This window comes from Echinops telfairi, unplaced genomic scaffold (assembly GCF_000313985.2).
Source record: "Echinops telfairi isolate 266 unplaced genomic scaffold, ASM31398v2 ScPeMD7_7410;HRSCAF=8448, whole genome shotgun sequence".
Lineage (NCBI taxonomy): Eukaryota > Metazoa > Chordata > Mammalia > Afrosoricida > Tenrecidae > Echinops > Echinops telfairi.
In genome coordinates, this window is record NW_022111310.1 from 7,924,314 (window position 1) to 7,940,849 (window position 16,536).

General features: G+C 35.8%; 1 protein-coding gene across 1 annotated transcript in view; it reads left to right on the plus strand.

Annotated features, from left to right (window-relative positions):
* Positions 1-16,536, plus strand: part of SMC2 (structural maintenance of chromosomes 2) — a 44,431-nt gene that overhangs the window by 17,637 nt on the left and 10,258 nt on the right. Inside the window, exons 13-21 of the mRNA XM_004711064.2 lie at positions 304-442; positions 1,647-1,766; positions 2,681-2,885; positions 6,082-6,217; positions 7,687-7,811; positions 8,318-8,511; positions 10,076-10,219; positions 11,201-11,395; positions 15,988-16,188. Coding sequence (XP_004711121.1) covers positions 304-442; positions 1,647-1,766; positions 2,681-2,885; positions 6,082-6,217; positions 7,687-7,811; positions 8,318-8,511; positions 10,076-10,219; positions 11,201-11,395; positions 15,988-16,188 — 1,459 coding nt within the window. The remainder of the gene's footprint in view (positions 1-303; positions 443-1,646; positions 1,767-2,680; positions 2,886-6,081; positions 6,218-7,686; positions 7,812-8,317; positions 8,512-10,075; positions 10,220-11,200; positions 11,396-15,987; positions 16,189-16,536) is intronic.

Here is a 16,536-nt window from a genome sequence, read left to right on the forward strand (position 1 = left end):
AAATGTTTTGAGAATGACGAGGGCAATGAATGTACAAATGTGCTTTACACAATTGATGTATGTGTGGATTGTGATAAGAGTCATATGAGCCCCTAATAAAATGATTAATTAAAAAAAAGATTAGGACATCAGAGTTGTTTTTGTTATATAATCTATCCTGTAAGTTCTTTTGTCTGGTTTAAAAATAATATAGCTGAACATCTGGAGTATTTTAAATTTTTTATTTTGTTGAAGCCATTATGTTTAAACTCATTTTCCCCCTATTTTTTAATCTATTAATTTTTAGCAACTCTTATATTATAGGGATCCGGAGAAGAACTGGAATAGAAATTGTGTAAAAGGGCTCGTGGCTTCTCTTGTTAGTGTCAGAGATACTTCTGCAACCACAGCTTTGGAATTGGTAGCTGGGGATCGACTCTACAATGTTGTCGTGGACACAGAGGTAAATTCAATGTAATTAAATACAGTTTAGCTTGAAACATTATATGCTGCTGGGAATATTAAATACTTCCTCAATGTTTTAAGTTTCTCGTAAAGTCATTTATATTTTCAGGTAAAACATTTTAGTTAATGAGTTGGTGCTAACTCTTGGAGAGGGATTCTCGGGTGGACTTGACCCAGGCTAGTATTACATTTTGACCGTCACTGTGTGGTTTGGTGTCTTCGAATCAGTTCCACTCACAGCAGCTCCGTGTCCTTGCCATCCTCACAGTTACGTTTGAGCTGTTGTGGAGTTCTTGTGCGGTCAATCCATCTTGGCAGAGGCCTGCCTCTTTTCACTGCCCTTCTTCTTTACCAAGCTTACTGTCCTCTCCAGGGTGGTCTCTCCTGATAATAACACAGAGGTTCAAAGTACATGAGACAACGTCTTACCAGCTTGACTTCTAGTAAGCATTTTGATTGGATTTCTTCGAAGACAGATTTGTTTGTTCTATTTGTAGTCCATGATACTTTAAATATTTTTTACCAACACCATAACTCAAGTGCATCAGTTCTTCGCAGGTCTGTAGTCATTGTTCATTTCGGCTCACTAATGTGTAGGATATCTGTCTTTATGCATTTCATTTTTGATAACTTCAGGTTTCCTAAATTCATGTTTTGAATGTTTTGTATCCCACTTGCGAGGGGATATCTGCAGCTGTTTCTTCTCATTTTGAGTTATGCCCCATCAGTAAATGAAGGTCCTCAAAGCTGTACTCCACTGACATGAGTAAGACTGATTCCACTTCAAGAGGACAGCAGCACCACCTCAGTCATAATTTGAATGCCTTCAAACCTGAGCAACTCATCTGGCGTTCGCTCTGTCAGTGTGTGCAGCTGTTCATAAGGTTTTCACTGGCTGATCCCTCAAGTACGTGGCGTAGTCCTTTGTAGTCTGTTCTGAGGTGTAGAAGCTCCACTGAAACCTGTTTAAGTTGGATGACCTTGCTGCTATTTAGAATGTCATTGACAAAGCTTCCAGCAGTACACAAGCCACCACAGCATGAGAAACTGGCAGATATGTAGTGGGATCCTCAGTACAGAACTCTAAAATGTTCATTGATTATGGATTTTTAAATTGGCATTATTTCTACTTGAGTATTTTCTATTATCTTTATTAAATATTTTTTTCACATTTTAAACATCTCAAATATATAATGTTTTAGGTTACTGGCAAAAAACTGTTAGAAAAGGGGGAATTGAAACGTCGATATACTATAATTCCACTCAATAAAATTTCAGCCAGATGTATTGCTCCAGAAACCCTGAGGGTGGCTCAGAATCTTGTGAGTATTACTTATGTTTAATTTTCCTTAAAAATTTAAAATCTAGGACATTAATGACACTCTCTGAGGACATCACGATTTTTAATTTGTTGCAGTATATAAAAATAAGAAAATGGAGTTTGTTTTGTGCATTTACATGGGACACAAATAGAAATATCAGATTAGAACTCCCTTTGGCACTTCAGAGTACATGATTATAATGTCTAAACCTTTGGTCAAATCACATGAGTGTCAGATGGCAATAGATGCGATCTTCTCATTCTAAATTACTAGCTAGTCTTGAGCTTATAGATGAATATTCAGAATTCTGTAGGTTTTTTCGTTTCTTATTGTGTCAGGCACATTTAAACTGCTACAATGACAGCCATTTTGACAATGATGATTGCAGGGGTTCTTCTTGATTTGAGATTGCCATCTTCCGTATGAGTGTGTATGTATAGCAGGTGCCTGGTGAACCATGTCAGCCACTGAGTGCAGCTAGGTATGCCTACCAGTAAGAGAAGAGAGAAGTTCAGGGAAGTGCATTTGAAACATTACTGTGATGATGTAATATTAGATAAAAACATGAAGTTAATTTTAACATTTAGCAGAGATTTCAATTTGTTACTGAGTAGCCATTCCAACTGTGCGTTGTAAAGATAGTTCGTAAAACCTGGACATGTATTTGTAATTAACAGGTGCCTTTAGAGTAAATCTATTCGACATTTTATTTATACGCTAAAGTAGTTAAAAATAGATACAGAAAGTCTTTTCTGAAATGAGAATCATTCAATGAAAATGACTTTAAAATATATGTATTGGTAGTTGAATTGTGATAGTAAGTTCTTGTTAATTAGCTGTTTTACTAGCATATAAAACAATATTTGAAAGGAAGAAGTACATAGTATGGCATACCTGCTGTTTTTTCCACCCAGGTTGGCCCTAATAATGTACATGTGGCTCTTTCTCTGGTGGAATATAAACCAGAACTTCAGAAAGCCATGGAATTTGTTTTTGGGACAACATTTGTTTGTGACAACATGGATAATGCCAAAAAAGTGGCTTTTGATAAAAGGATAATGACTAGAACAGTAACTCTTGGAGGTGATGTATTTGATCCCCATGGGACACTGAGTGGAGGTAAGTTTTATATACTATTTTGTACCCCAAATTCTATGTGCAACATAGCATAAATATTAGTCTGTACAACCCTGAGATCAGAAGAACTACATGGTGCCCGACTAACACTACTAATTGCTCTAAAACTTACTTTAACATTCTTGAAGAGAGTAGGAGAACATGTGAAACAGAAATCAAAATCATGAAAGAAAGAGACCTGGCTTACTGGTCAGAGAAAGACCAGTGGGCCCGAGATTATAGCTGGTCTGGAATTGAACTCACTCCCATGTAAGAATAATCAGCTATTTAACATCAAAAGAGTATCATTTACCTAAGGACAAAGTAATGAGAGTTCAGAAAGATGGAGGAATGGATATAAAAAACGCAGGCAGCAAGTTGGATATAACGATACACGAAGGGGATTTGGTTGAAATGGATGAGTTAAAAGGTGTATAAATTCTTGGCTGTGAAAGTGATCATCTACTTTGTTAAATCTTCACCTAATTCATAGTGAAAAGTAAAAAAATAACTAGTCAATAAAATAGATCCAGCCCCCTCAGTAGGGCAGCTGGGGTTATGCATTAATATAATTATATACCTAGAAAGACCAGAAACCAAGGGTTTAAATCACGGTCTTCATTTTTTTAATAAACCGACTCCCGTTGAGTCTATTCCAACTCATAACAATCTTATAGAGTTTCCAAGGCAGTAAATATTCATAGAAGAAACCTCAACTTTCTTTTTAGATTGCTGATGGGTTTGAATCGCCAGCATTTCAGTTAGCCATCTAGTACTTAATGTCACCATATATATTTATGTATATAGAGTGATACAATGACTTAGTCCTAATGGAGCTCATAGTCTATCTCAGCTAAGTCCATTCCATTATTCTCTTACTCTTTGTCCTATTAGGAAACTCATCATTGAGTAGCAGTCTTCTTATTAGGTACATTTTGGGCCTAACTATCTACTTCCCCTTCAGGAAACATTAACCTCTAAATTTGTGTACATCCTATTGCTAGTACTATGTCAAGAATAAAATATTAAATCTTTCCTGGAGATGATACCTTAAGAAAGGAATTCTTAAATAACAACGATATTCTTAAGATTTACTACATTGAGACACCAATTCTGTGCAAAGGGTTATTATAATATCAAACCCTGGATAGTACTTAGTTTGTACTAGCTGTGTTCTAAGATTATATTATACAGTATAGTAGCCCCTACCCACATGTGGCTCTTTATATTGAAATTTAGGTTAATTAAATTTAAATAAAATTATGCACTAGCCATAGTTGAAGTACTTAATAACAAATGCTTAATGAGTTATTGGACAATGCAGTAATAGAGCATTATCATTTTATGAAGCCCTGTTCTAAAGCCTTACATAATTAGGTCATTTAGTTTTTTATGTGGTGGACATACTAACACCCCACTTATTGACTAGCCAACATTTTGCCTTTATGACAATAAGTAAAACTCCATGCAGCTGTTAACTGCACATTAACAGCACATATCTGGGGAGTATGGAATGCTGGGGTACAAGAGAGAACAATGTGGCTATGATGGCTAAGATAGCGTCAACTTGGCTGGGGCATGACTCAGTGACTTGTAGTAATGTAATGATACAATTTGGGAGTTATGTAATGATGAAGCTTGGCAGTTGTATAATGATGTATATTTATCTAATTGGTGATTTGAAGTGGTGATCCTCCATTTTTGGCCTAGTGACAATTTTTGCATACCAACCTGGTCTTTTGAACCTGACCGAGTTGACATATGAGGTGTGCTGTCATCCTCAATATACAGTTAAATCAATAAGGTGCATGATGCTAGTATGTGGCCAAGGTGTGAATTTTAATTCCAGTAGTCTCATTTCAGAGTTTACATTCTTCACCAGTACATACTGCCTCTTGAGATATCAAGTGACTTGATGTCTTTCTAGACCTGTGGTTCTCAACCTTCCTAATGCCGCGGCCGTTTAATGCAGTTTCTTATGTTGTAGTGACCCCCCCAAACATAAAATTATTTTTGTTGCTGCTTCATAACTTTAATTTTGCTACTGTTAGGAATCGGGCCACCCCTGTGAAAGTGTCCTTCGACCTCCAAAGAGGTTGCGACCCACAGATTGAGAACTACTGTTCTAGACCAAGAAAACAAGCAAATAAATTTAGAGTGATTAAGTATCATTTTCCCCGTGTACGAGAGACCAAGTGTTTTTTAGTTACTTAACCCAAAAAAACCAAAAACTTTGTTGATTTTATTGTGTTGGGAACTCTTCAAGTTTTTATTTTGGTATAGCAAATATGTAACCTAGTATTACATTAGCTCATTACATATAATACCCCCTGCCACTGAGTTAATTTCAACCCATAGTGGCCCTCTCTTTAGGACAGAATGAAAATGTTCAGTGGTTTCTGAGATTGTAAATCCTTGTGGTAGCAGAGAGCTTCATCGTTCTCCTGTGGCAAGTTCTCAGGAAGCAGTTTTATACCAACATAGTATTGCAGCCCGCCACTACCACTGGCAGGTGACTTTTAGTTACTTGTAAAATGAAACCAGTTTACTCTCTGTGCTGTTGTGAATCAGCTTATTCCAGGTTATGATATGATAATAAATGGCTTCCAACTCTCATTGATTTACAAATCTGTTCCATAAATGCTAGTCAGTCGCCTCTGCTTCATATTATTCTCATTCTGTGGCCAAACGTGAAGGTGAAGTCGCTGTCTTGCACACGTACATGATGCTTTTCTCATGGCAGAGGGAGGGCAAGTAGTCAATAGTGTATTGCCTTATACAAGACACATTTCATTAGCCAGAGCTAGTCCCATGAACTCATATGATGTCGTTGGAGAGGAAAATGCTCCTGAGAGGGATGGACCCACTAAGCAGTGCCAGTGAGTACTTTAAAGCACTTAGCACATCTGTTTACAAGAGTTTCTTAGCAGTCACATATGTCATAAGGTCCTGACGATTAGATCATGCTATTTTATATAAACCGTTTTTTCTTTTCTTTTTTATATTAATTTACTCAATGAATATTGAATTCCTTTTGTGTGCTAACTTTAATGCAATCGTTTACATTTAAGTTATAAAATTAACAAAATTCTGTAGTTTCATAAGCTATAAATGTAAAGCATTTTCTTAGAAAAGTGTTTTCTTGCTTGCTGTGTATGAGAAAACAATACCAAGGCCTGTTTCACGTTGTCTCTGTCAGGTGCTCGTTCTCAGGCAGCTTCCATTTTAACCAAATTCCAGGAACTCAAAGTTGTTCAAGATGAACTGAAAAGTAAGGAGAGTGAGCTACATGTGCTAGAAGAGGAATTAGCAGGTCTTAAAAGCATTGCTGAGAAGTAAGTCTGTTGGATTAGACTATCTTTTGTATATCTTGGTTGGTTATTTGTAGGATAGAAAGTGAAAGAAAATTTTTTTTTTAATTAGAAATTATACATCCATAAATAAGTATTCATTTTTCTTTAAATATAAACTTTTATTTAAGAAAGAGTATTTCTAATTTAAAAAATATATCCTTGACTTTATTTTAATTATTTCAGTGACGTATGAGTTGATAATTTGTCAGTTAATTCTCTGATTATAAAAGTATTCGTTTTTCTATAAGTGAGTAGGGAAGTCTAATTGAACAATAATTAAGAAGAAAGATAACCACTCTCCTTGCTGAGGTACATACTGAACAATTAGCTAAGTTTGGTGAGGCTCACCCTTAGATACTCTAGAGCAGCGGTTCTCAACCTCCTCATGCCGCGACCCTTTGATACAGTTCCTCATGTGGTGGTGACCCCCACCCCCACCCAAGCATAAAATTACTTTCTTTGCTACGTCATAACTAATTTTGCTACTGTTAGGAATTGGACACCCCTGTGAAAGGATTGTTTGACACCCCCCCCAAAGGGGTCATGACCCACAGGTTGAAAACCGCTGCTCTAGAGGCTTGGTGTGAGATAACATGATACAATGAAGCATTGAAAATTCAGCATCTGGACTGTTTAACTGCATTATGAAGATCACCTGGTTGCTTAAAGAGGAATTAAACTCATGTTAGAAAGTCACTTTTAAATTTTGGAGTGGTATGTGTGTATGTTTTCATTCTCCTATTGGGATTATACTGTTCAATGTAAACTTCTTTTCCTCTCTGTTATTCTCTTAATAAATATTGAGTTCCTTCTGTGTAGCAAGTGCTCTTTTGGAGCTGTGAATATAGCAATGAATTAAACATAAATATGTTTGCTTTTATAAAATTTTCATGTAGTTGGGGAAATATATCATTTAAAAAGGCAAATTGACAACTCAAATTTTGTTAAATAGTACTCAGAGGAAACAAAATGGCTGACGAGGAGAAAGAGGTGTTGACATTTTAGATTGATCCTATAGGAGAGTCCTCCCTGAGTTTGGCTGTTAACAGTGAACACCTAAAAGATGCTGGTGAACTGGGTATGTGGTTATATGAAAGACAAAATCTCATTTGCTTAAAAAATTCAGAACCTTATAAAAATTATATTCCAAGAAAATTATTTATTGAAAGATTGCATTTAGCATTTTATGAGAATGCTTTCTGTAGATATTTATTATGGATCTTTAGGGCTGTTTGTATTATGCTGTACTATGGTCATTTGCGGTTGCTTAATTTTATTGACCAAATAAGACTTAAATTTGATTTCTCAGAAGTTTGACATAAAAATCATCTCAGCTACACGTTATTTATATTGTAAAGTGAATTTATTTTAGGTAAAAGCCTAGAGTTTGAATGCATGTTTCAAACACCAGAAAAACTCTGACAATTGTTGCAAACTTCCCTTTTTCTAAGGTATCGCAAACTGAAACAGCAGTGGGAGATGAAAACTGAGGAGGCAGATTTATTACAAACCAAGCTGCAGCAGAGCTCATATCATAAACAGCAAGAAGAGTTAGATGCCCTTAAGAAAATCATTGGTAAGATAAGATCCTATGTTTCATCTGTTTCACCTCTTGTTGTGCGTATTTTGAAGATGCTGTACTTTCTTTCAAGCATATTTGGGAGTTTGTGGGTTTTTTGTTTGTTTTCTCTTTTTCCCCAATACAATGGTTATGAAACAGGACCCTCCATTAGCTTTTCTCAGTTTACTTGTTGCTGCTGAAGTATAGCATCTATTTTATGTGGTCTTTTGAGTTTCTACTTCTGGCATTTCCAGTTCATATGTTTTGCTCAGTTTGGATTGGGAGTGTACTTCCTTATTATATTTAAGAGTTCTAATCTGTTGTAGCTTATGTACATTACAAATGTCTTTTTTTGCCGTGTGAGATTGTCTTTTAATTTTATAGTATTTTTGATAATTTTTAAAAAACTATCCTGTAACTTTTCAGACTTCTATTAAAAGTTTAATTTATAAGCTATTATCTGCAGCTAAATGGAGGATCATATTCAGCCACATTTGTCTATTTGTCTATTTCATGTACAGAGGAAAGTGAGGAGACATTAAAAAACACCAAAGAAATTCAAAAAAAAGCAGAAGAAAAATATGAAGTACTGGAGAACAAAATGAAGAATGCAGAAGCTGAAAGAGAGCGAGAACTGAAGCATGCTCAGAAAAAACTTGATAGTGCCAAAACCAAGGCAGATGCTTCTAGCAAAAAAATGAAAGAAAAGCAACAGGTAATAATAACTTATTGAAAATTGACACTGTCTTCAAAGACAGTAGAACTAAATATGTTAGAGTATCCTGGTTAACCTTACTTACCGGTTATTCATTACCAAATTCAAAGATAGACATGTATTTTAAGGAAATACTTAAAAAAGGTTTAAGGCAAACATATTATTACATGCAAAACCTATAATGTCATATCAAATAATTATGAGTATGGGTTGCATTGATTTACTAATTCAAAGTTACCTTTAAGAGTGAATAATGTTTACATCATGATTCTGTGAGTTGATTAATCATATAGTAGGCAAACAGTCTGAGTGTTTCCTGCTGGAGAATGATATAAAACTAAGTATGTTATATTACTCAAGTACTCTTAATTGTAGAATGATATTCTCTGAAATTTAAAACTTGACTTTCTATCTCCAAAGACCATGTTCCTAATTACTAGTCTGTGATTGTACTTAAACTTACTTTTTTGGAGGACTTTTTTGGGGCTATTTTATTTCTGTTTGCTGAGAATATGCATAGGACAAACAGCAGTTCAACGTTTTCTACATACATGATGCAGTCACATTGATTACACCCTGGAAGTTACACAGTCTTCTCACTCTTTTTCATAGTGCGCCTCTCCCACGGTCTGTGCCCTCTAAGTTTCCTACTTCATCTTTCAAATTGATCATACAAAAAGGAAGTCTTAAAAGAGCACAGTGCTCAAGGCAGACACTATTCATTACTCTAAACTGTTTTTTTGCTTTAAGATTTTTTTAGGGAATATTTTTGGTTAAGGTTTATAGTTTATTTCAGGGTTTCATTCACCCCTTAGAAAATCTGGATTCCATCAGAATTTGAAATTCTGTCCAATATTTTCCTCTTTTGATAGAGATTTGTCTATAGGATTTTTGACTAAAATGTTCAATAATGAATGGTACCTGGATACCATCCAGTTCTTCTAGTGTCGTGACAGTTGATGCAGTTGCATGGAGACAGCTAGCATCTACTTGGTTTTTGTTTCAGGTGAATAGAGACTAGGTGTAACTTTGGTTACCATATTTATGTTTGGAAGCATAAAGGGACCCAGGGCCACTGTACTGGCACTAAACACATTCTTAGGCTAATTAACTGGGATGTCCCTTGATTCTAAACCTCCAAAGAAAGGAACTAAATCTCATGAGGTATTTGGCTATGTATGAGGAGTTTTAGCAGCTGCTAATTTTACCTTAAGGATTTTATCATTAAATAGCTAGACCAAGTATTTTCTGATGGACTAAAAACTGTAACGGGAGAGAAGAAAATTGGGACCCTAACATTTTACACATTGAATAATCATGGTTAAAAAAGAAAGTTTAATATCTACTTCAAAGAAATGCTTTACCTCTTTAATCCATACATAGAATTCTATGTTTTTAGGAATAAAAGTGTATGGAAAATAACCTATGGTAAGTGCTTTGAATCCTTAAAAACTTGTGTTTTGAGGCTGTGGGGTAAGTGGGCTGTGGGTACTGTCTGTATGAGAATTGTTACTGTTGTAGTAGTTAATGAACTAAGAACACTCATAAAACATATTTGTTACAGGAATTTGAAGCTATCACGCTGGAGTTGGAAGAGCTCAAGAGAGAGCAAGCATCCTATGAACAACAGCTTGAAGCTGTAAATGAAGCTATCAAATCCTATGAAGATCAGATTAAAATAATGGCAGCTGAAATTACTAAAAATAAGGTACCCCTTACTTATCAAATTAGGGAATTTATAAATGCCAATCTATCAAATGTTGGCTTAAGGTTTGATTATAGGGCTCTTAATCTCTGCTTTCCTTATGACAAGTGCTTGAGGCCAAACTAAAGATTCGGAAGGAGCCTGGGAATAAATAATATTGTTGGGTGTTTTCAGGGTCTACTCCAGGAACAAACTGTAAACTTACTGCCGTCGAATTAATTCTGACACATACTGACCTTATAGGGCAGGGTAGAGCTACCTCTTCAGATTTCCGAGACTAAATCCAACAGGAGTCTGGCTAGTGGGGTCTCTCTACTCACCGTGCAGCTAGCAGCCCAATGTGTAACCAGCTATGAGACCCAGACTCCAGAAACAAACTACAGATGCTGCATAATGGAAGCAATTTTAAACTATAATAGAAGAGTGGAAGATTAGACGCTGGTGGTCCTGGGTTTTGATTTGAACCGATAACCACAAAGTCGGCAGTTTAAACCACCAGCCACTTCATAGGAGAAAGACAAGGTTCTTTACTCCCAAATAGAGTTACAGTCTTGGAAACCCACAAGGGTCATCTATCCTGCCATGAGTCAGAATCATCTCCAGCGCAGGAGTTTGTTTTTATTTTGGTATATAGGATACAGCTGTGGTAAATTACAAGGAATATTCATTACGTGTAGGCCTGAGACTGTACTCAAGGAAGAAAAATACCTGACAGAGAGCCCACCCTAAATTGTTCCTATATAAGCTATATCCAGCAGAAATTCTATTGTTTCCAGCAGAGACTCTGCACCCATTCCTTTTGTTTGTTTGTTTTATGTTGGTAACACAAGTTTTCTCCTGCTTGTAAATTTATTAGCCATCTTAATGAGGATATAAAGGGCTAAGTGACCTCTAATGTTACCATGCATTTGGCAGAAATCTGCAAAGCTATTGTTTTACAGATTATATAAATGTTACCTTTCTATGCTCTTCTAATTGTTTTAGGAGTCAGTAAGTAAAGCTCAGGAAGAGGTTACCAAGCAAAAAGAAGTGATAACAGCCCAGGACAATGTCATTAAAGCAAAATATGCACAAGTGGCAAAGCATAAAGAACAAAACAATGATTCTCAGCTTAAACTGAAGGAATTAGACCACAACATCAGCAAACATAAACGGGAGGCTGAAGATGCTGCTGCAAAGGCATGTTTGTGTTGTTCATTTTCACTCTTAATAAGCAATTTTTTGCACCCTAGATCTTGAAATATTTTGGTAAACATCGTAAAAGTCTTAAGTTTGAGAACTATTGTCTAATGTCTTGTGAGTGTAGAAATGGCAGTTATTTTAACTCCTTTATGCACAAATGTTTTTAATTATACTTCAGTTACTTGTACCCATCTATAAGATGTATTTACCAAATATTCCTCCTTGGAATGAGTTTTTTCCTCCCAACTCTTCATAGAACTCATATTCATGGAATTGATTATATTGTAATAACTACATGCATTCTTTATTTCAAATTGAATTTGAAGAACAGAAATATATTCAGTGAACTATTAAAGGTTATAATTGGCTTTTTGTTATCCTTCTGTTGAGGGTCATTATTGGAAAATTTTGCAACTTCATCTGAAATGTGGCATTTCATTCTACAGGTTTTTGGTCATTCAGAATTTTCTTTCACTATAGTGGCTTAAGTTTTCAAAAAGAAGAAATGCTCTGTCAGAAATTTTTTTCTTGACAGATTATATAAGGGGTCTCATTAATTATTTTAAACTGTTTTCTGGATGTGTAACATTTCTGTGTATGTTTCATGCCCATGATCAATTTTTTAGCAACCTAAAACCGAGTGATTTAACTGGGAGAAAGGAACATGGAAAGCTATCTCCTTACCTTCTGAAAGAAGAAAGTTAAGCAGGGTTCAAAAAGTGTTTATTGTCTTTAAATTCAATTTTTCCCATGAATCTTTTGACGCCTTCTAGTATGCCTATGGAATTCATTACTTGGGTAAAAAAAATTTATGACTACATTGTAATTGTTCACTCATTTACTATTACTGATTCCCCATTAGTGCTAGTCAACTTATTTAGATGTTACTGATGTCAGTAGCATCGCTAACAGTTTTCGGTAATAGAAAATTTAAGTTTTAGTGATTGTCAGGGGTTTATTAAAAGGAACCTGCAAGTAGAGCTAATAAATTATCAATGAGTCTTTGTAATACAGTGTTTTAAGAAAAGCAACCCAAACTCTGTGCCATTGTCGATTCCAACTGACAATGATTCTGGGTCAGAGTAGAAATGCCCTTGTGGGTTCTGAGACTATAAATCTTTACCTGAAGTTGAAAGCCTCATCTTTTTCTCGAGGAAAGGCTGGTGGTTTCAAAGTGCTGACCTTGCATTTAACAACCCAATGAGTAATCCTCTATGTCATCATAACTCCTTGAATACCTTCTAGTGTCAGATCATTTATTAATACTGAATTTAAGAATAAGCAGCACATACCTAGAATCCCTTTGTAAAGCTTACAGATATTATTTATAGTCATGTAAGATACTCATGCAAGTAATAAAGGTAAACAAATTGTGTCAAGGATTACAATCTAGCAATCAGAATGAACCTTCAAACAATTCTAAAAGAGGCTAATAGATCTTGAGCACTGTTCTAGAATTTTCAAAGTTATATATATTAAGTCAAACAAGTATTTCTGCTGGGGTCCCAGTGCATATTACGCATGGCTTATTCCAAAGAAAACCTGTTGAAACGCGTCTCTGAAATATGAGAATGGCTGCAGGAAGTTCTCTCCTCCTTAGAGTGTCTGGGTAAAAAGGATATTAAAAAGGAAAGCACTGTGTGAAGAATGCCTAGCTCAAAGGCCTACTCTTTTCACCTTTTTGCAATCACTTATTACTGGGGACCAGCCTGTGTTTATGTGATTCAGAAAGTAGGTCCAATCAAAACCGTAATATTTCCAATAAAATTTTTTTTTAGAAGGACACAGGGTTTATTATGAAGATAGTTTCAGAAATGTGAAACTGTTCATGAGGAAAGGACCAGGAAAGTTGCTCAAGCAGCTGGTGGTTTTGATTTTCGTCCCGACAGTGCACCTGCTCACTTTTGAGGGTAGCCAGGTCTGTCCTATGAGATTTTTGTTGGGGAACTTTACCCATCCTCCCTTACAGCCCTGATTTTGTCCTTTCTGATTTCCTTTTGTTACCTAAACTCAAAATCTAAAGGGGGCCTGATTTGAATCTCTTTATGAATGCCAAATCTGCTTTCTTGAAGTCTGGTTAATCAGAGTGCAGAATTCTTTGGGAAATTGGTTAGAGCAGCAGTTTTCAACCTGTGGGTCGCAATCCCTTTGGGGGTTGAATGACCCTTTCACAGGGGTCGGCCAGTTCCTAACAGTAGCAAAATTACAGTTATGAAGTAGCAACTAAGATAATTGTGTGGTTGTGGGGGTCACCACAACATGAGGAACTGTATTAAAGGGTTGCGGCATTAGGAAGGTTGAGGACCACTGGGTTAGAGATGGAAACACCACTTGTAGAAAATCTAAATTGGAGGATATATTAAGAAACAGTAGCTTCACGTATTTATATTTTTGTTTAATAAAGGTTTCTTTGATTTCATAGCATACTTTTAACTGGCCTTCATATACCTAGGAGTAGAATTGCATTATGGCAGCTCTACTCCTAGTTGTTTTAGGAACCACCAGACTGTTCTACAATGGCTGAAGTAATTTGCATTCTTTCAGCTGCTCTCTGTAAGATCAACAGTTCAAATCCACCAGCTGCTCGATAGGAGAAAGAGAGGCTGTCTGCTCCCATAAAGACCTTACTGCCTCAGAAACTGGGGAAGTTCTCCTCTGCCCTATAGGGTCTGTATGTGGAAATCAACTTCAATAGTAGTGATTTTTGGTGGCAGTGGTGAGCAATAGATAAAGGTCCCATTTGTTTTCCTTTTTTTAAGTTATAATCATATTGGTAGGAGTGAAATGTTATTTCATCGTGGTTTTGATCTGCATTTCTCCGCTGGCTAATGACAAGGAGCATTTTTAATGCGTCTATTTACTATTTGAAGATTTTTTATGTAGAGCTCATTTATGAACTTGGCCCCATTTTTACTTGCGTTATTTGCTATCTTTATTTTTAAGCTGTGGTGGTTTACATGTTTTAGCTATGAGGCCATTGTTGATTCTATTGTTCCTGAAGATTTTTTTTCCCCAACCTGTATGTTCTCTTTACTCTTGTTTGTGCATTTGTTGTATTTGATATTAGTTTCAAACATTGGCCCTATATTTTCCTTTTAAGAACAGGGCTATAGCTTTATAATCTGTCCTTGTTTTGAATTAAGATGGATATTACCTTTTTTTTAAATTAGAAACCGAGTTTTGTCAGCACAATTTGTTGAAGAGTTCTTTCTATCCACATTTACTAGATTTCAGGCTTTTTTGAAAATAATTTTTGACCATATATGTTTAGATATATTTTTGAATTTTAAAATCTATTCTTCTAGTCCACCTATCTTTCATTAAAACAGTACCAGAGTGCTTTGTTTACTGTAGTTGTGTTACATGTTTTGAAGTCAGGAAATATTAGGCTTCATATTTTGTTCTTCACAGTTGCCTGGTTCTTTGGGTCTCTTAGCCTTTCAGGTAATATTGAGGATTTGTTTTTCCATTCTGTAAAGAATAATGGTTGGAATATTTATCTGTCTATAGATCATTGTTTTGGGTAGTATTGAGATCTTGACTATGTTAAGTCTTCTAGTCCATGAGCACAAAATGTCTTCCATCTATTTAGATAGTCTTTAGTCTCTTTCAACAGTATTTTATAATTTTCATTGCCCTTTACGTTCCTGGGTAAATTTATTTCTAGATACTATATTGTTTTAGATGCTATTATGAACAGGTTTGTTTTTGTTTTCTCCTTTTCAGATTTCTCATTGCTGAAAATTAGACACCCAGTTGATTTGGCTTGCAACTTTACTAAATTTTTCTATTAGTTCTAGAAGATTTTTGTAGGTTGAGATTTTTTATTTACAGGATCATAGACATTCTGTTACACTGAGCCTATGCTCCAGATTAAAATATATTTTATATATACCTCATAACAGTGACCCTATGTTTTTGAAATGAGTAATTATGGAGTTTCCTCAAAAATACTTTAAATTGACAAATATTTAAGAAACTGGCTTACACTGGATGCAGTATAGCACTGACAAAACACACAATATTCTTCTAGTTCTTTAATGCTTCCTCTCCAACACTGTCATGACCCCAGTTCTATCTTACAAATCTGGCTAGACCGGAGGATGTACACTGGCACAGATAAGAACTCTCGACACAAGAATTCAGGACAGATAAACTCCTCAGGACCAATAATGAGAGAAATGATACTATGAGGGTAGGGGGTGGGGGTTGGGGCTGATCACAACGATCGACATACAAACCCCCCTTTCCCAGGGGGACGAGCAACAGAGGTGTGGGTGAAGAGAGACAGCGGACAGTGTAAAATATGAAAATAGGAATATTTTATAAATTATCAAGGTTTCACGAGGGGGAGGAAGGAGGGGAAAAAAAGAGGAGCTGATACCAAGGGCTCAGGTAGAAAGAAAATGTTTCAGATAAGTACAAATGTGCTTGATACAATTGATGTATGGATTGTTACAAGTGCTGTAAGAGCCCCCAATAAAATGATTTATTAAAATTGAAAAATAAATAAAAATTTAAAAATAAACTGGCTTACAAATATAGGTGTATAAGCAGTAATAGATCCTGCCATTTTCATATTTGTTTAGGTATCCAAAATGTTGAAAGATTATGACTGGATTAATGCTGAGAAACACCTCTTTGGCCAACCTAATAGTGCCTATGATTTCAAAACTAACAACCCAAAAGAAGCTGGCCAGAGACTTCAAAAATTGCAAGAAATGAAGGAAAAGCTAGGAAGAAATGTCAATATGAGAGCCATGAATGTACTAACAGAAGCTGAAGAGCGGGTAAGCCAATTTCCCATGAATGTCCCACCACTTGGGGACGTGTGTGGCAGTCATGGTTCTATGAGACCCTGAGAAGTATAGGAGTCAACTTTTGTTTAATGCCCTTAATGCCTGTTTTACTTTCTGATTCTCTGTACTTATTCTCATGTTTTTCTCGTCCTTCTAACATCATCAGCTGTTCAGCTATTCTGTTGTATGGTAAATGACTTTTCCACGACCTTTTGTGCTTTGCCATAAGCATGCTCTATTCATTCTTGGTACTGTTCATGCCTCACATTTATATCATTTCTTTTACTTGACTTGAAAAGCCTTGAAAAAAAAAATACTGCCGTTTTCCTCCTTTCCAGT